The sequence below is a fragment of the Talpa occidentalis genome, unplaced genomic scaffold (genome assembly GCF_014898055.3).
Source record: "Talpa occidentalis isolate TD23 unplaced genomic scaffold, MPIMG_talOcc4v2.1 talOcc4.12, whole genome shotgun sequence".
In the NCBI taxonomy this organism is placed as follows: domain Eukaryota; kingdom Metazoa; phylum Chordata; class Mammalia; order Eulipotyphla; family Talpidae; genus Talpa; species Talpa occidentalis.
In genome coordinates this window covers 7,634,427-7,653,547 of record NW_023601212.1, presented here as the reverse complement: position 1 = coordinate 7,653,547, position 19,121 = coordinate 7,634,427, and the positions used below count along the sequence as shown (strand labels likewise).

The window sequence follows — 19,121 nt, the reverse complement described above, 5'->3', positions numbered from 1 at the left end:
TTTATTGGCTGAGAAAGCAAGGCAAATGGACTTGGCTAAAGTCCGCTTATTGGTGCTGGTTGTGGGTGCCCACCAGCTGCAGCGCAGGGGGCGTGCAGACTCATGACCACCTCCAGAAGGAACATCTCACAGAGGCCGTGTGCTGGCAGGCCAGCGTGAACCAGCCTGGCCTCAAGGTCTGCAACTCCCTTTTCGTCTGGGAGTGCAACTCCCTTTTCTTCCCGGAGCAGCCAACTTGATAAAATGTGGGAAGATAGCTCAGAAATGGCAAAGCCCAAACAGCCAGGGAAATTTATGGCAGCAGGTGTCCAGGCCTAGAGTCATCAGGTTTTTAACCTCTTGTTTACCAGCCCCTGGGAACAGAAAAATTCTTGCACATTTTTTGCCGTTGAGTCCTAACTTGTCTTTGCTCCAGAACCCATCCTGTCTTACTACGAGGGAGGGCCCTTGAACACATGACGCTCAAGGACAGAAGCCAGACACACGAGGCCATATGTATGTGAGTCCACTGATACAAAAAGTCCAGAATAAGTCCATCCACCAACAGAAAGTGGGTCATGGTGCCAAGGGCAATGGAGAGAGTAGGGGTGACTGCTGATGGGAAATGGAGTTTCTTTGGGGGGTAATGAAAACGTTCTGAGACTAGATGGAGGTGATCAGGTGTACAACCTTACAAATATATTTAATGTCGTTTATACCTATTTTATCACAACAACAAAAAAGATTACATTAAAATATTATGATTTTACTGAGATTTTGTCCCCTTAAATTTTATGCGTAAGGAAAGTACCTCACCTGAAAGCACACTCCCCCACGTCCTGGTCCTGCCAGAATGATACAGGGGAGTCATGGAGACGCCTCGTTGACCAGGTGACATTTAAGCCTAGACTGGAAGGAGAGGAAGGAGTTAGTCAAACTGGAATCTGGGGAACCCTATTCCCAGCAGAGGGCACAGCCTGTGCGAATTCCTGGGGCAGGGGCAAGACCTTGTTGGGCACGTAGTAGGACCACGGTAATAGGAAGGCTGTGCTGCAGCAGAGTGAGGGATGAGGAAGGGGGGGCGTGTAAGGGTGAGAGGGGGTAGGGCTTGTCAGGGCCCTGGGGGAAGGACTTGGCAGTGGGAGGTGGGCGCCTGCAGGGCCGTGGCCAGAGGAAGGTCAAGACCTGAGCCAAGTTTTTCAAGCCGGTCAGCTCTTTGAGGGGAGGGATTTTCATCCTTCTTAGTCATTGTAAATCTCCACTTAGAACCATAGCGGCACACAGTATGTACATGAACATTTACTGAGGTAGGGGATGAATGAATAATAGCTCCGTTTTTTTTCAGGGGGAGGGCTCAGTGCAAAGCAGCAAACTCTATGCCTCAAATCTTCTAGCCAGGTTAAAGTGACTAGGGGCTCCAGTTGAACCCAGAGCCAGAAAGCTGAGACTTCATTTCCCCTCAGGCCTATCAGAAGGAGGCCCCTGTGCCCGAGTGACAGCCACCTGTTTCCTCCCCTGCCTCTGATTAATGGCCATGCAGCCCCATCCATCACACGCCAGCCAGCGCCTGCTCTGCCCTGGAGGCCGCGAGGCCCAGCGCTCATTTGTAAGCAGACTGTGAGGCTGGTTTCAGACTGTTTGATACAGGAGACAGATCCCAGCCCCAACCTGGCCCCAAATGTGGCCCTGAGAAGCCCAGGAGAAGAAGGAGCAGAGTAGCCCTGTGGATTTGGTGTCGGATGGCAACCACCCAGACAACCAGATCTTCCAAAGACACAGCTCCCCCCAAATTAATTACCAGATCAAGGCAGTTCCTGCCCTGCCCAGCCTGTCCTCTCCTGAACCTTGGTCTAGGCAGCACCCTTGTCTACTGCCTCTCTTCTCACCTTCCTCCAACCTGACTACCAGGAGAACCTTCTACTAGGGGCCCTGGAGTGCTTGCTCTAAGCCAGGGCTTCTCAGCTGGTGGTAATTTTGTGCTGTGCCCCTCCACTCCCCCCACACACTCAGCAAGGTCTGCAGGACAATGCTTGTCAAGACCTGGTGAGGAGGTGCTAATGGGTACTAGGGGGTAGAGCCAGGATGCTGTGCTCAACACCCAGCATCGCCAGGCCCCCACCAGAGAACAACCCCTGCCTCCCAAGGCTCCCCAGTGCCCTCCAGGAAAAATCCCAGCTCCTGCATCCACTTGGCTCCTTGCTCGCTCTTCAGCACCCCAGCATGCCCTACCTTTATGCCCCAACCAGAGGGCCACCACTACATAGTGGCATAGGGCCAAGTGCCTGGGTTGACATCCTGGCTCTGCCATCTACCAGCTGTGTGATTTTGACCAAAGGGCTTACCCACCCTGTGCCTTAATTTCCCCATCTTTGAAAGGGACCTAATGGCGGGACCTAGATTAAAATGCGTAAGGCAGAGCCTGGCACATAGTAAAAAAGTACACTATCGGTTGGTTTATTAATTTTTCATAGTTTGGGTCACACTTTGGGGCTTCTCTCCATGCTGCAAAGACCCTTCTTTCTGCAAATAACTTTTTCATGATTATTCTCCTTGAAATGCAAAGCTCTGGGTCCCTTCCTGTACTCCAGCCTTGCTCTTACTGTGTTGGGGCTGTCTGTATCGAATTCTGTACCCCCTCTGCTAGTCTGAAAGAGTCTCTAATACTGGGAGGTGCCTGCTGAGAGAAGGGCCATACAGGTGGTCTCCGGGGAGAAAGGGCGTCTGGTCTCCACGGTGGGGGTCAGGGAACAGCAAGGCTTGGGCAAGGTTGGTTTCCCGGGTCAGGCCACTGGTGCAGGTCAAAGACCCTGCACTTGTCTGCTGTCACCATCATGAAGCTCCTAATCCATTCCATCATGCTCTGGCCCCACAAATTCTGTAGCCTGTCCCGATTGGGGGCTTCAACATGATTTGAGGGGTCTCTCCGTTGCAAAAACCCACATGAATACTGAAAAACTTTCTTTTTTTATAAAAAGATTTGTGTATGCATACAAGAGCTGGGGTACAGGCCAGAGATGCAGGGGGGTGAGCAGTGGGCGGGCAAGACAGGAGAGGTCTGCTGCGCCATGTGGGTAGCTCCCTGGCCGGCCAGGGATCGAACTCGTGCTGCAGAGGCTGCGGATTGCTTCATAGTGCGGTGCTTAACCCCTTGCACCACCAGGGAGGCCCATACTGAAGAACTTTCTAAAGGTTTGTTTTCTCTCTCAGAGTTGGGACTAGGGAGACTGCACGTTTGCAACTCATCTGCAGTCCCATCGAATATTGTCCTTAACATGTGAACATTTTGGTCATCATGGACGGGGTTTTAATTTTTATTTAAATTAGGAAAGTTTTACAAACAGGGGCCTCCCTGGTGGCGCAAGGGCTTAAGCATCGCACCGCGAAGCATCTGCAGCCTCTGCAGCACGAGTTCGATCCCCGGCCAGCCAGGGAGCAACCCAGATGGCGCAGCAGACCTCTCCTATGTTGCCCGCTGCTCCCCTCAGCAGTGTATTTCAGTCAGTCTGCCTGTTTTGCTCCCCACTCTGTCTCTGAACCCTCTCACCCCCACACTTCTGGCCTGTACCCCAGTTCTTGTATGCATAAATAAATAAATCTTTTTTTTTTTTAATGATACTTCTTTTTTTTATTTTTTTTTTTTAGAGGCATGTTTTTATTTATTTATTTGTTTGTTTGTTCGTTCGTTTTGTTTATACATGCACTGGGTACAGTCAGAAGCGCGGGAGGGTGAGAGAATTCACCAGAGCCAGAGCGGGGAGCAGAGCAGGCAGAAGGACCGAAGTACACTGCTGAGGGGAGCAGCGGGCGGCAGGAGAGGTCTGCGCGCCATGTGGGACCCTCCTCCGGTGGCCGGGGAGCAGCCGGGGATCGAACCAGCGCTTCAGAGGTCGCCGGCAGCTTTGCAACCCAGCGCTCAACCGCTGCGCCACCGGGGAGGCCCAATAAATAAATCTTTTAAAATAAATATATAAATTATGGAAGTTTTGATCACTGATTTTTTTTAATGGATGGAAAGGGAGGTATTTTGTTTATTCATCTAACTCTCCAGTCCAGGCCCCTCATCTGCCAATGAACAGAAACTGGGAAGGTACTTCATACCACCATCCTGGAACAGAGCCAGGCACAGAGTAGGTGTTCAATAAATGCTCACAGGAGCAGGAATGGCTCCTAGGATGTCAGGTGGGTAGGGGCCCCAGAGGGGGAGGCAAGCTACCAAATTGATGGTGATAGTATTTAGGGGTGATAGTATTTAACACTTGCTGAGGTCAACGCGCATGTGCCGACTTGACCACATTTGGGGTCTGCAGGAGGGATCCTATCAAAATCAGAGTCAGAACCTGCCCCTCCTCTCTCCCCAGCCCTCCAGGGCTCCCACCTCCCTTGGGGTAAAAGCCACAGGCCCTATGTGGTCTGCCCCATTGCCAGTAGGCCCGAATGCAAAACAAAACTGTAAGGTTTCTTGTTCAAAAATCAGCAAAAATTTCCAGAGCACAATAGCAGATGATTAACCCAAGCCCGGGCCCTTCTGGGAGCAGGGCATCTGTGTGACTGCAAGAAGCTGCTGGCCCTGGTCTGTGCCCTCATTTCTGCTCTGCAGTGCCAGGCATGATGTTGCCTCAGGGCCTTTGCACTGGCTGTTCCTGCCTCCTTTGAATAAGCCCCCTACCTGCTCGCCTACCCTATTACTCCCTCTCCGCCCTTTAAAATTGCACCTTCCTGGGCCTCCCCCTGCGCTCCCCGCCCCCCAAACACTATTTTTCTCCATAGCTGGTCCAACCCTCTGACCCGCCAGGGATTTGGCTGGGGTATCAGTGTCTTGTCCGCCTCTTGTCGCTCCTCCAGGGCAGGCACTCGGTACCCCCATCCCGCTCCCTCCCTCCCATCCTGGGGCCGGGCCGGGCACACAGTAGGCGCTCAGTAAATGTCTGTGGCGGGCATGGCTGCTGCGAGGTCGGCGGCGTCCCCGCTGCCTGTCCACGGAAGAGGAAACCGGGCCTCGGAGACAGCAGCCTCCGAGCCAAGGTTACCGAGCATGTCTCTGGCACGCGTCCAGGTCGCGCCATGACAGAGCCGGCGGCTGGGATGGCACAGCCGGGCCCTTCCCTGACAGACGGGGAAACCGAGGGCCGGCCGCGACGGGGCCCCCGGCCTCCAGGGGCGGCGCGCGGGGCGGGGGCGGGGCCGGCCGGGGCGGGGGCGCGCCGGGCCCAAGGTCACCGCGCCGGCCGCCCGGGGGAGGCGGGCGGGGTGGGGATCCGCCGGCCTCCCCGGGCGCGCGCGCCCCCCCCCTCGGCGGCGCGCACGGGGCCTGAGCGGCGGCGGCGGCGGCAGCAGCAGGTGGAGCCGGAGCCTCCGCAGCAGCCCAGGCCGCGGCCACTGCCGGCGCCGCCGCCATTAGACAATAGGAGCGGCGGCCGGGCGTGCGGGAGGCGGGCGGCGGGAGGGGCGGGGAGGGGCGCCGGGCGCGCAGGAAGCGGGGCCCGGGGCGCGCCGGGCCGGGCGCGCGGGGAGGGGGCGCAGGAAGCGGGCGAGGCCGGGCGCGGGAGGCGGCGGCGGCGTCCCCGGGAGCTGCCGATCGGCGCCGGGACAAAGGCGCGGCCGCCCGGCGCCCGGAGCAGCCCGAGCCGGGGCGCACAGCCGGGGCGCAACCCGCGCCCCCCGCCGCGACTGACATGATGTTTCCACAAAGCAGGCATTCGGTAAGCGGGGCCTGCCAGCGGCCTCCCCCCCCCCGGCCCGGCCCCCCCATCCGGCCCCCGCGCCCCCCCGTCGGGGCCCTGTGCTCCCCCTCAAGGTCTACGTGCGCCCCCCACCCCAGTTCCGGGCCCTGCGCCCCCGGGTCCGCGAGCGGCACCCCTCAAGTCCGGGCCTGGCGCCCCCCCACCCCAGTTCCCGGCCGGACCGTACCCCGCAGCTCGGGGCCCTGCGCCACCCCTCCCTGCGGTCTGCGCCCGGCACCCCCTCGCCAGCTCCCAGCCCGCCTCCGCCCCCCCCAGTCCGGGCCCTGCGTGCCCCCCACCCAGCCCCTTTCTAGGCGCCTCCCCCCAACTCCTGGCCCGGTCCCCTCCAGCTCGGGGCCCAGCGCTACTTCCCCCCACCTTCCCGGGCTCCCCCACACCCCCAGTAAGTAGCTCCAGGTCCCCCTCCCGGCTTCCGGATTCGGAGCCCCCCCCAACCCCAAGCAGCTCCCAGTCCAGGTCCCCCCAGCGCCCTGCACAGCCCCAGCCACCGAGTCAGGCAGGGCCTCGAGCGGCCTTGGCCTCGGGCCTGGGGCGCCCAGAGAGCCCCACTAGGCACCTCTAACTCCTGGCAGCCTTTGAGGCCTGGGAGTAGAGAGAAACCCGAGGCGCAACCCTCCCGGAAGAGCGCGGTCTGGAGGAAGGGTTCAGAGAACCTGGGGTGGGGGCCCCCCGGATTTCAGGTGCCGAGAGGCCCCTCCCCCAGAGGAACTTTGCTGGGAGGCCTCCCCCCCCCCACTTAGGGAGGGGTATTCTAGGAAGCCTTCTCCCTCCAGGCACTTGGGGCCCTGGGATGTGCACCCCCTCCTGGTGTTTGGAGGGGCGGTAGAGGGCGCACCCTGCCCCCATCAATGGCGGGCCTTAAAACGCACCCCCACAGCGGGGGTGGCGGGGGACGGGGAGCCTTAGGGCGCCCCCACCCCCTCGGGTCCCCGAGAGAGGCGGGGGCAGGAAGCGAGGGTGGGGACCACGCCAGGGGCTGTAAACACGGGCCCAGGAAGTGGGGCAGGAGGGGGGGCGCTGCAGCTGCGCCGGCGGCTGCCTGAGGCGGGCCGGGCGGGGTGGGGGAAAAGGGGGGGGGCCGCCGACCCGCCTGGTCCTGACTTGGGCCGCCGCCTCCCCGTAGGGCTCATCGCACTTACCCCAGCAACTCAAATTCACCACCTCGGATTCCTGTGACCGCATCAAAGACGAGTTTCAGCTGTTGCAGGCTCAGTACCACAGGTGAGCTGGGTCTGGGTCCCCGCACGGGGAGAAGGCGGAGACCCTGCACAGGCGGCAAGGCTGGCATTATGGCCCCTACTGGAAACCTGCTTGAAAAAATCCAGTTAGTGTCCTCCTGCTTGCCTGGCGCCCTTCTGCGCTCCGCCAGCCCTGTCCTCATGGGCTCCAGAAAGCCACAGTGCACAGATGGGCAGACAGAGGCACAACAGTGAAGCAGTTTGCCTAGAGCAGGCTGTGGCCTCCAGAACTCCTCTCCCAGCCCACCCCCTCGGGATAGAACAGCTCCTCACAGCTAGAGTCGGTGTGTGGGCCTGCCACCTCCCCAAACCCCCCACTCCGCCCCAAGGAAAATTCTGCAGCCTTGTGCATATTTTTCGGCCTAGTTTTGGGGAAAGGGCTCCTGGTATCCAGAAGATTCTCAAGGGTGGTTGTCCCTTCAGAATTTAACTTTCAAACACTTCAGAGGGCCGGCTTGGTCTTGCGCAGGGATCCAAGAGAAAGGCACTACTAGCACTGTCTTCTTACACGTGCGTGGAGACTTAAGCCCAGAGAGGTTAGGGGTTTCTCAAGGGACACACAGCAAGGAAGTGGCAAAACTGAGGTTTGCACCCAGTCGTATTTGGCTTGGAAATAGGAATTCTCGGTGACTGCTCTAGAAAGGGCTTTGCTGGGAATCGGAGGAGGGGTCTGTGTCCACACCCCCCCGCGGGCAACTTGGGCTCTCTCTGGATTCAGTTTACCCGCACAGAGATGTGTTCTTGGAAGGATCCTGGGTTGGCTCCGAAAAGAATGGGGAAGTAATAAATAGGTAGATAGGTTTTTTTTTTTTTTCTCCCCAAACATCCAGCCTTTTAGGGTTACATCCCATGTGCTAAATTCTGAACATACATTCTCTTGCTATCCTGTAATTATGTCTGCTATTAAAGGTGAAGAAACTGAGGCACAGACAGCTGATGGGCAAAGCCCCAGAAACTTTGTTGTGGCCCGTGATTGGAGGATTTGGCCATTTGCCTGCAGGCCTGGCCTTTGGGGGTGGGGGAGTTCCTTCCTTCCTAGTCTGGCCTGTGCCCACCTTACAGAGAACCTGAGGCTGTAAGCCCAGAGACCTAGGGCCTGCTTGGCTGCCACTGTGCTGTGTGACCCCTCTCAAAACTTCGAGGTTCCCAGCCCCTTGGACCTGGATTTCCTGTTATACATGGAGGGGTCCTTTTGTGTTGAGGGCACACATGCAATCTACCAGGCCCTCAAGAAGGTCCCAAAATCCAGGGTTTGGAAAATAAAATTGCCTGAAATGCTTTATTATTTTTTTTTTTTGGCCTGATTATTTTTAATGACAACAAATGTGCATTTGAAAGAGAATGGAAGAAAACAAACTTGGGGTGACCCACACCCACCCCCCCCCACCCCCGTGACTCTCCTCTGAACTGGGGGAATCCAAGTCATGGATGGCCCAGCAATGAGACCTCAGATGCTTAGAGTGATTATAAGATCAACAACCATTTATGGGGCACTTACTGTATGCCAAGAGTTCTAAGAACATTTCTTAATTCATTTCATTCTTACTCCACCGTGCCCTGGGAGGTTGGCACTAAACAGATGCAGAAATCTAGGCCCAGAGAGGTAAAGGTGTTTGCCCAGGGTCACACAGCATTGCAACAGCAGGCTGCGCTTTCAGCCCACTTGCTCCCCAGTGAATGCTTTGTCATGTTCTGCCTCTCCCCCATGCCCTCATGGAGGGGCTTTGGGAAATGCTTGCCGTTCTTGCTTGGGGGAGCCTGAGAGAGGCAAGGGGCTCACCATCTCCATTGCCCAACAGGGGAAATTTTATCCCCTAGTGAAGTCAAGGCCAACAAGAGGAGTGGGCGCTCTTGGAGAGGCTTCCGTGAATCAGCCCAGAGCCCGGCCAGCCAGCCCCCCGTCACTCTCCCTCGGTCCTTTGCAATTTCTATTTCTTCCTTCCTTCCTTCCTGTTGGATGGTTTCCGCAGGCGCTGAGAGCATGGCCTCAGAAGCCAGCTTCCTGACTGTGTGACCTTGAGCCAGTTTCTCAACCTCTCTGGGCATCCGTTGCATCATCTGTGACATGAGAGTGACGCTAATAGTACTGACCTCATTGCGGGGATTGGTAAAAGGTCCTTCGAATCCCTGTCTGACAAGGAAAGGGGGAGTTTGCTCCAATTCTTTTTTTATGTGTGGCCTTGTCTTCCATCAGATCTGTGAGGCTGGTTTCATCGTCCCCATTTTATACCTGAGGAACCTCCTCTTCACAAACAAGGATGTTTGTCCCCCATCTAGTTAGGGGGTCCCATGCAAAATGGGGAGCAAGGCTCAGCCCCCACATCCTGTCCCCTTATTCTTCCACAGTCTGAAGCTGGAATGTGACAAACTGGCCAGCGAGAAGTCAGAAATGCAGCGTCATTACGTGATGGTGAGCCAGTCTGGTGGGGTTGGCCCGGGTGGGGGCGCCCCAGACCCTCCTCCACCACAGGCAGCTGCCACCGACCCCCAGCTACCTCCTCGGGGATGTGTGAGGATGCAGGGTCCACTCTGCGTCCAGCTGGTCCCAGGGGCTCGGCTGAGTCTGCCGCGCTGGCCTGGCTGCCGGCCCAGGCAGTGGCTGAGGTGCCAAACCACCGGGCTGCAGCCTGGGCTCGCCAGGTCCCCTGGCTGTCCTTGGCAGCTGAGGAGGCAGCGGCTGTGAAAGCCAGAGCCAGGAACTGACGTGTGGGCTGTGGGGGACTAGCCGGATCCACCCCCACCCCCACTATCTAGGCATCCCAACACTTAACCCCTCCATGCCCGAGCCTTGGCAGCATGACCCCGAGGGCACAGGGGAGGCTGACCTCCTTGAGGTTGCCGGGGCGGGAGGTTGCCATTTGATACGCTGCTGGTCGGTGCTGCCAGCATCACCTGCCCTATTTCATACCTACCACCTGGTGACTTCTGCATCTAAAACCCCTGCCACAGCTCGCTCAGGCTGTGGGGAACTGAACCAGGCCCTGACCCTCCCAGTCCAGGGGAATGGGGCAGGGGAAGTGACGGGGCTGGGGGAGCCCAGAGGGGCGAGACCTCCTGAAGAAGACTGCCTTAAATGTGAAATTACAGTTGGGGTTTTGAAGGAGGGGTAGGAGTTTGCTGGGAAAAGAAGGGGAAACCAGGCGCCCAAAGGAAAATAAATTGGCTTTTCTCCTGGGGGTGATGGAGAACCTGGAAGGATTTGGAGTAGGGGAGGGGGCAGGGTCAGATGCAGGACATGGGGAGGGGGGTTGCTGGCCCCAGAGCCAGACCCTGCAGGCTTTGTTTATCTTGGATTATTTATACCCAGGAAGGCAAACTTCCCTGGAGTCTGGGGCCACCCGCAGACAAGACACATAAAGATAAAAGATTAGGAGTTTTGGAATGTGTGCATGTCGGGGGAGGGGGCTCAATAATAATTCTAGAAACCAGGGAGCCAGGCCACGCCTGGGGCCCTAAAACTACCCCTGCTCCTGGTGAGGGCGTTTCTCTCAAGCCCCCCTCCCCCTTTATCTCCCTCCCTCTTGCCTCTTTCCATCTCTCCTCTCTCGCCTTCCTCCTATCTTTCTGTCACTCCCATCTTTGTCTCTTGAGCCCTCCCCATGTTTCCCACCCCCACTTCTTTCTCTCTGTCTCCTCCCCACGCAGTACTACGAGATGTCCTACGGCTTGAACATTGAGATGCACAAGCAGGTAGGGCCCCCTCCCACTCTTCTCCTCCTGCACCCCCAGACAGGTGGGAGCCACCCCTTGGCTGAGCACCAAGGCTGCCCTGTTATCCTGTTACCTCCCGGGCACCCCTCCCTCTGTTCTTTCGCAGGCCTCCCTTGGAGATTTTTCTCCCTGAGGAAGAGGGCAGAGACCTTCCTGGGACCTGCCACCTTAGCCTGTGTGTCTCCTTTGTGACATTTGGGGACAGTGACATGTGCCCACACCCTTGCAGTCCCCCCAATTGCATCTGGCCTTGCTCTGTCCTCTGCCTGAAGGAGCCTGATCAGGGATGTCAACTGACCCTCCTGGCCTCCTCCCGTGGAGACCTACTCCCTAGGCAGGCCCAGCATCAACTTCCCCAGGCTCCCAGCCCCCGAGCGACTGGGCTAGGATGTCATCCTTCCTCTGTGCTGCTGGCTAAAGGGTCAAGTGCCAGCCGCAGAGCCCGCTTAGACAGAACCCCTGGGCCTCCTGGTGTGGGCTGCACCTGCCCCTGCAGCCTGCCGGGGACCAGAACGCCATTGTCTGTGTTCCAGGCTGAAATCGTCAAGAGGCTGAATGGGATTTGTGCCCAGGTCCTACCGTACCTTTCCCAAGAGGTGAGCAGCACCCCTGGGGCCGTGGGGAGTGGGGGTAGAAGTCATGAACTTACCCTAGGGTCTCCCCACTGTAGCCACCTGGCACCCCAGGATATATGCCTCCCCCGTCTGACACTCCCAGACCCAGTGGGCCTGTGCCAAAGAACCCTGAGAAGGTTAGAAAAACCCCAGTAGAGTAGGGCCATGGAGGGAGGGACCTCACCTGCTGTGGAATCTCAGCCCAGGGAAGGCCTTTCACTGGTAAAACAATGCCAGATGTGCTGATGACTGCGCCAAGAGTTTTTCATCTTTCACCCTCCTGAAATTCATCTGTGGGCCGCTTGGGGCTGGGGAGAAGGGGTGTGTTAAGTGAAGTACACATATGCACACATACAGCACACACGTGCACATGGTCAGGCCCACAGAGGCATGAACGTACAAACACACAAAGACACACTACACAGATAGAAGTGTGGACATTGGCATACAGATAACACAAGCAGAGACACAGGCACACATGGCCAGATGCAGGCACACCCTCAGGGGAACCAGGCACCCAGTTCTTCCTTGGATCCTAAGACTTATGGCGTGATACTCTCCGCACACCTCACCCTGGCTGATCCCAGGCCCTGCTCTCTGCTAATTCTTCATTTCCTCTTGAACCCATGTCTCCGGTTCCTTTGGGTGACACTCATGCCCAGAGACAATTCCAGAAGGAGCCTGTGAAAGCTCCAGAGAAGGAGGACTCCTGGGGCCCTGCAGACCTAGACTCGTGCTTTCCTTTTATGACAATGGCTACCTGGTAGCCAAGGCAAAAAGGGAGATAGGCAGATTCTATAGTCTGATGGCAGGAGAGACAGACATGCAGCGAGAGGAGTGTGTGTATGTGTGTGGGTGTAAATTGCCCCAAACCTGGGGGTACTCAACCCCCAGCCCAGCCGGAATTCACTGGGCCTCCCCGGATTGTGGAAGGAGAGACGCTTCAACACACAGTGCATCGAGCTCTTAGGATCAGGACTTCCCATCAGCCTCTTGTGCGCTGCCCTTTTCTTTGCACATAGCATCAGATCAGACACGACCTAGGACGTCGCTGAGTCACCCAAAAGGCCTTTTCCGAAGCCTTGTCCCCACTCTCCAGATGCAGAGTCTGAGGCTTGGTGAAAGGAGTCATCTGGAGAGGGGGGGAAGCCATGGGAGATTAGATAGGTAGGGGGATTCTCCCTGGCTCTGCGCCACCCTCCCCCTACCCAAATCAGAGTACTCACTAACCCTGGTCTCCACCCACCCTCTTCCAGCACCAGCAGCAGGTCTTGGGAGCCATCGAGAGGGCTAAACAGGTCACTGCTCCTGAGCTGAACTCCATCATCCGAGTATGTCTGGGGTGAAGGGGCTGGGGTTCCCTGGGGAGGGTTGGTGGGTGGGTGGGCAGGCAGGCCCGAGGCCTGTCATGCTACCCTTCTGCCCTGCAGCAGCAGCTCCAAGCCCACCAGCTGTCCCAGCTGCAGGCTCTGGCCTTGCCCTTGACCCCACTACCTGTGGGGCTGCAGCCGCCTTCGCTGCCTGCGGTCAGTGCAGGCACCGGCCTCCTCTCGCTGTCTGCGCTGGGCTCCCAGGCCCACCTCTCCAAGGAAGACAAGAATGGGCACGACGGTGACACCCACCAGGAGGATGACGGCGAGAAGTCGGATTAGCCGGCAGTTGGGATGGGGCGGGTGGGGGGACCACGGGGAGACAGAGACAGGAGAGAGGAACGTTCAGCGCCACACACAGTATAGCTCAGATTGGCTAACTCCGGTAGTATTTATGGTAGCCGCCTGCTGGGGCCCTGCTTGTGTGCCACCCCCTAGCTTTACTCCTGCCCCCTCAACTCCTGGCCTCACTCCCCCTCCCCCTCCCCTTCCCCTGCAGCCTGAATGGGTGAACACCTGCTTGTACCACAGGTGAGGCAAGATGAGGCCTGGAGGCACACATGGGAGGCCAAGACAGAAGGGAGCAAAACCTCAAGAAATCTAACTCCCCTGCACTTCCCTGTTCGCACACATGTAACTGACAGTCTGCTGGCCGGGCCCCTTCCGGGCACACGCCCCAGCCTCCCGCCCTGGCACTGCATGCAAACACAATGCTAGCTGCCCCTCCCCGCCCTGGGCACCCTAAGCCTCCCCCTGCCCCGCCACCTACTCACCTCTGCAAGCTCCAGACACCCACCCAATCCTCTCGACAGAGGGGGCCAAGGGAAGCTAGCTTAGCTGGGGTGAGCAGGGTGGGGGCGGGTAACCCAACACCCCCTTTATCCCCTTCCCAAATAAAGATGAGGGTACTCAAGTTGTCTTGGTTTTTGTTTTTTTCCTTTTTCCAGTATACTAGCTTGTCTTTTAAGAAAGGGGATATTAAAAAGAGACAGAAAAATGTTTAAAAAAAAAAAAGCAACACCCACACCTGTGTCTGTATATAGCCTTTTAGACTGTCAGCTTTTGTTGTGTTCAGTCGTTTGATCTCTGCAGAGAGAAGTGAAAAATGCTGTATCGAGGGTGGGCTTAGCTGTGCCTTTCAAATAAAGATGTGAGAAGGTTGGTTGCTGTGTTCCTGCCTTTGTGTTGCGGGCTGCCCGCGGTGCCCCCCTTCCCAGGAAAGGAGGGGGTTTCCTTCATGTCTGAGCCCCCCTCCTCTGTTATGGGCAGGGCACTGGAGTGCTAGGTGAGTCCAGCTGGTAAATGTTTTTCCCCCCCAAACCTGCCGCAGAGCAGAGCCCTGAGAGGTCGACCAGAGGCTGCAGGTCATGTAGGCGGCTGGCGGGCTGGAGAGCCAGCTGGCCCGTGTCAACAGGTGGGCCACGGCGCTCACTGCTGAGGGCAGAGCTGGCTTCTGAAGCCAGGTCAGGGGTCTCCTAGCTGACAGTCTAGTCCCTTCCAGGATGCTGAGACCGCAGAGTCCAGCCCCGAGGGTACCCACACATAGACCCTTTCCTCAGGTCAGTGCACAGACCTGCCTCTGAATCTCGACTCCAGGGGACAGCTCGAAGCCCTCCCGGCACCCAAGTGGACCGCCCTGCAGAGAGCCAAAAGGCAAAGAGGTCCAGTGGATTCTGGTGCTTGGGTCAAGGCCTCAGGCTGCCCATCCAGCTAAAGGGGTGGCATCCAGGCTTTACAAGGGCTGCCTGGCAGAGGACTTACACCCCTGGGAAGCTAGGACCACCCACGGAACTTCTGAAGCAAGAGAAACTCACCTGGCTTCCCAGTTTGGGGTTCCCATGGAAGGCAAGGACGCAGGCAGGGAAGGGGTGCGACAGACAGCTGACCTGGGGGGCAGGGAACAGGTCCCTCAGGGAAGAAAAAGGAGGTGGAGGCTGCATTAGAGGATCAGCCCAGGCTCCTGATGCCCTCCCCCCTCCCCTGCACTGGAACCAGAGCACTTCTGAAAGGCCTGTGTGGTGGGGCCAGGCCCTGCTCAGCATTTATTCTGTGTCAAAAATCCAGACTCGGGCCTCCCCGGTGGCACAGCAGTTGAGCGCTGGGTTGCGAAGCTGCCCGCAGCCTCTGCAGCGCCGGTTCGATCCCCGGCTGCTCCCCGGCCACCGGAGGAGGGTCCCGCATGGCGCGCAGACCTCTCCTGCCGCCCACTGCTCTCCTCAGCAGTGTACTTCGGTCCTTCTGCCTGCTCTGCTCCCCGCTCTGGCTCTGGTGAATTCTCTCACCCTCCCGCACTTATGACTGTACCCAGTGCATGTATAAACAAAACAAACAAATAAGTAAAACATGCCTCTATTAAAAAAAAAAAAAATCCAGACTCGCCTTTGCCACTTGGGGGTGTAAGTTGTTCATCTACTTGGGAAGACTATTTGGTACCTGGCTCTGTACCCCAACCGACATGCCACTTCAGTGTGCCAAAAAGTCTCCAACAAGAGTTTGTGTTCATGTTCAGAGCCAGAGCACTTAGTCACCACCGCCCTAAGGTGGAACTACTGGCTGTCAAGGAAAGAACAGACAAGCCTGACCTGCTGGTTACGGAATACAATGCAGAACTGAAAAAGGACGAACTGCCACGCTCACCGCCGTGCCTTCTGCGCACACACGTGTTGCTTTGTGACATTCTGGTCAACGACAGGCCGCAGAGACAGCCACATACACCAGGTAGCCTGAGTGTGGCTGTGCCGTCTGAGTTTGTGTCATTGCACTCTGACAGCCGCACAAGTGAAGAAACCAGCTAACCCTCTTGTGGTTGTGGGACCCAAGACTGTGAAACAGAGTGAATACTCACTGATTCCATGTATATAAAGAACTAAAACAGGGCCAACTGACCTGAGTTCACCCTTGGGGGGAAGGGCTAAGGGTCTTCCCATTGGACTGTTTTGTCTCGCAACTGAGGGCTGAGTGAGTGGCTGAGTTCACTTTGGAATTATTCATAGAACCATTCGTCTACACTGGATGTGCTCTCCTGGGCTGTATTTCACAATTAGAACAGTGATGAAAGAATGGCTTCTCTTTGGCCCCCTTGGCCCTTGAAATAAATTCTTCATACCTCACCCTGGCCAGGAGTCCCGGCAGGGCAGGTCCTGCCAGCCTCCCCTCTAATAGTCCCTCCTCCTCCGCAGGTTGCAATGTCTTGCTGTTTCTTGCCTTGAGCCCTTTGCAATGCTGTTCCCTCTGCCTGGAGCAGTGTCCTCTGTTCCTCCCTCTCAACAGTCTAATCCTCTCACATTCCTAAAAGTCACTTTTCTGAAGGCCTCCCTGATCCTGTCCGGAAAGCAGGGTCCTATGACATCCCTTATCCCCCACCCTGTCCTGCACTAACTGGTGCTTGGGCCAAGGCCTCGGTTATCAATGCGCAAGGGTTATCAATGCGCCCCACCATGATCCCAGGCATGGGGTCTCCAGGTTGAGTGTAAATACCAGCACACTCCCTCAGCAGCCAGGGATCTAGAGAAGAGGCTCCACCACCGCCGTTTTGACTTCCCTTTCTGTAAAATGGGTATAATTACAGAAGTGGAAAGTGTTTTTGGAGAACCTGGCTCTGCAGTCATTCATTCATTCATTGAGATACTGCTATGAGCTCCAGAGACACAGCAGGGAACAAAACTGACATAAATCCCTGTTTTCTGGCCGGGGTAATGGATAAATAAGGAGCCTATGAAATGTGTCAGCAGCTGCGCCAGGAGCGCCGGGCAGAGACGCCATGGGGAGCGCTGGCTGCATTCTGAAATGTGTGCACAGAAGGACCTCAAAGATGAATGTGATGGGGCAGACCGGGCAGACCACTCCCCTGACCCTAAGGGGTGATCCGAGGAGGCTGAAGTCCCCAGTCTCATTTTAGTTTGGGGGAAATTGTGGTGAGAATCAGCAGAAGGGCCGGAGGAGCGCAGTGGCCATGGTGAAGTGTCAGCACCACGGAGGCTGCTGGCAGACCCTGCGCGCATGTGGGGGGGTGTGTGCGTGTGTTGAGGGGTGTCACTCCCTACCGGGGGGCTCCTACGCAGGAGGGGTGTCTCCCCCGAGCACAGACAGGTCGGGACCTGGGGCCTCCCCCTGGGCTCCGGTGCCCCCCTCCTGCCGGCGGGGCGCGTCCCCCCAGGGCTTGGGGCGGGGCGGGAGACCGGGGCGGCGCGGGCGAGGGAGCCGCGCGGGGCGGGCGCTGCGGGCCCGGAGCCCCCGCCCTCCCCCCTGCCGCGGCCGCCCCGCGCTTAACGACCGCGCCGCCGGCGACCTCGGCTAATTGATCCGCTAATGGGCCCCGCGCCGCGGCCGCGCCTAATGAGGCGGGAGGAGGGAGGGGGAGACGCGGAAGGAGGCGGGGGGCGGGGGGCGGGGGCGGAGGGCGAGGGGGAGGGGCGGGGAGGGCGAGGACGGCGTGGGGGAGGGGCTGCGCAGGGGAGGGGGAGGGCGCGAGAGGGAGGAGAACTGAGGGGAGGGGGAGGGTCGGGGAAGAGAAAGGGAGGAGGAAGAAAGGAGGAAAAGATGGACGGGGAGGGGAGACAGCGGGGGGAGGGGGGAGGGTGGGGGAGGGCGGAGACCCGCGGGAGGGGGCGGGGCGGGGGAGGGGCAGAGGCGCCGCAGGAAGGGGCTGAGGGAGGAGCAGGCGAAGGGGAGGGCGAGGGAGGCTCCCGGCTCCCGGGGCCCAGGATTGGCGGGGAGCCCTGGGAATGGGGTGAGCTCATCCCTGCTGTGCACCCCGCCCCCTCTCAGACTCCGTCCCTCCCGGCGACTTCTGGAAGGCCCCGCCCCGTCCCCCTCCCCTCCCCCCTCCCTAAGGGTCCTTCCAGGCTGGAACCGCGGGTGAGGCGCGGCCTGGTGCTCTCCGAGCCCGTTTCCCCTTCCCCTTCCCACCCGGATTCTGATGGGCTCCGGGCTCGAGTGACTCAAGACTGACCCTTGCCTATCCCCACCCCCCCACCCCCCGAAGAGCAGAACCTCTGGGTCTGAGAGCACCCAGTGTCCCCAGAGCCCACATCCTCCTCCTGTTTGGCCTCTAGGATCCAGCGGGAGCAGGCTCCACGGCTCCCGGCAGGGAGAGGAACGCCCTCCTGGACGCCCTGAGGAGTAGCTGCGCGCGCTGGACCCGCGCAGGCCGGCTGGCTGCCCTGCTGCCTGACGCACTTACCTGTCTTCCTCCTTCCTCAGGGGTCACTGAGTTTGGCCTAACTGTGGTCTTGGAGGGGAAACAAAAAGCTGACCCAGCTTCTCAAAATGGTCTCACTTGCTTGTCAGGGTGCAGACAGGAGAACTGGGGGGGAGGCGGGGAAGGGCTGGACATTATCCAGGTCGTAGGTGGGGTGTGGGGGGAACTCTGCCCCACTAGGAGCGACCAGAATCAGGAAAGACCAGCAAATCACAAAGATGCAGGAACCGAGCAGCTGCCATTCACTGGACATTTAGGCCAGGTCTTAGCTCAGGGATTTAACCTCATCTCTCAATTCACTCCTGAAAATGCCTGTGAGGGGCAACCACTTTACAGATGAGGAAACTGAGGCCTGAGACTCAGTGTTTCCTCAAAGGGCACCAGAGACCCCAGAACCAGATTCTGGCACTTAACATAGGGTCCAGGCCCTTAGCCATTCCAGAGAAGCTGGGGGAGGGGTGCAGAGTGGCAGGAGGACCTGGAGGGTGCCAGGTGGGGTCAGGGTGCAGCCGGAGCATGGGCTGAGGGGAGACTGTTCCTACAGCCCTGCAGCACTCACCTTGCTCCAGGCCTTCATCCCAACCACTCCTGGCCTCTTTCAGATGCCCTGGGAGGCACTTGGAGGGTGACCAAGTACCTGGCATCACAGGGACTTTCTCTCTGCTTGGACACACTGTCCCTGTAGTCGTCATCCCCAGTCCCCCTTCTGCTGGCTTTATCTTCACAGCCTTGATTGTACACACAACTTAAGTCTACAAACACCCCCTTTGTTCTCTGCCCTCCTCCCCCCTGTGCCCTGGTGACCGGGGATTTGGTCCTTTTGGTCACTTGGAGATCCCTAGGGCTTAGGGCTGTGTCTGGTACGCAGTGGGTGTTCAGTGATGATCGGGAGAAGGGGAGATGTGGCAGAGGAGGGGTCTGAGCCACTGAGAGCCAGGAGGTACTTGAGCAGGGCAGGGGACACAGGACACCAGGAGCAAGATGCAGCAGGAGGGGAGAGGGAGGGAGGGGCTGGGGGGCTGGCATCTTGTTTAGACTCTGTTATTAGGAGCTGTAGGAGGGAGGGTGCTGCATCCACCCCCCAACCCTTTGCCCTGAGGGCCCAGGATGCCCCCTGAGGGTCTCCCCCCGCCTCTGCCCTTCTCTGTCTCCAGACCCTCTACCTCCAGTTGTGTCTCTGTCCCTGCCCCTGGTTCTCTCTTTCCATTCTGCCCCTCCTGTCTCTTCTGTTTCTCCCCATTCTTATAGGTCTTTCTAGATGATCTCGG

General features: G+C 58.2%; 2 protein-coding genes across 3 annotated transcripts in view; one reads left to right on the top strand and one right to left on the bottom strand.

The window, feature by feature from the left end:
* GNA11 (G protein subunit alpha 11) overlaps positions 1–888 on the bottom strand; it is a 49,640-nt gene extending 48,752 nt beyond the window's left edge. The window contains exon 1 of the mRNA XM_054693046.1: positions 796–888. Within this exon, the coding sequence (XP_054549021.1) occupies positions 796–877 (82 nt within the window). The 5' untranslated portion in view covers positions 878–888. The remainder of the gene's footprint in view (positions 1–795) is intronic.
* A 4,691-nt stretch (positions 889–5,579) lies between these two features.
* On the top strand, positions 5,580–13,832 carry TLE5 (TLE family member 5, transcriptional modulator). Of its 2 annotated transcripts, none has more exons than XM_037505031.2 (7): positions 5,580–5,678; positions 6,844–6,941; positions 9,305–9,368; positions 10,604–10,648; positions 11,203–11,265; positions 12,540–12,614; positions 12,714–13,832. In XM_037505031.2, exons 1-7 carry the CDS (start codon positions 5,652–5,654, stop codon positions 12,933–12,935), a joined length of 594 nt encoding a protein of 197 aa, XP_037360928.1. In that variant the 5' UTR covers positions 5,580–5,651; the 3' UTR covers positions 12,936–13,832. The 2 variants fall into 2 exon arrangements, with proteins under 2 accessions (XP_037360928.1, XP_037360929.1); XM_037505032.2 differs by having other exon boundaries at positions 5,589–5,678; positions 12,717–13,832.
* The last annotated feature ends 5,289 nt before the right edge of the window (positions 13,833–19,121 follow it).

Bases quoted from the DNA above. Each gene is read 5' to 3' on its own strand.
- TLE5 (XM_037505031.2), top strand. From the start codon at position 5,652: ATGATGTTTCCACAAAGCAGGCATTCG. The intron at 5,679-6,843 runs GTAAGCGGGGCC...GCCTCCCCGTAG, and splicing joins TTCCACAAAGCAGGCATTCG to GGCTCATCGCACTTACCCCA. The intron at 10,649-11,202 runs GTAGGGCCCCCT...TCTGTGTTCCAG, and splicing joins ACATTGAGATGCACAAGCAG to GCTGAAATCGTCAAGAGGCT.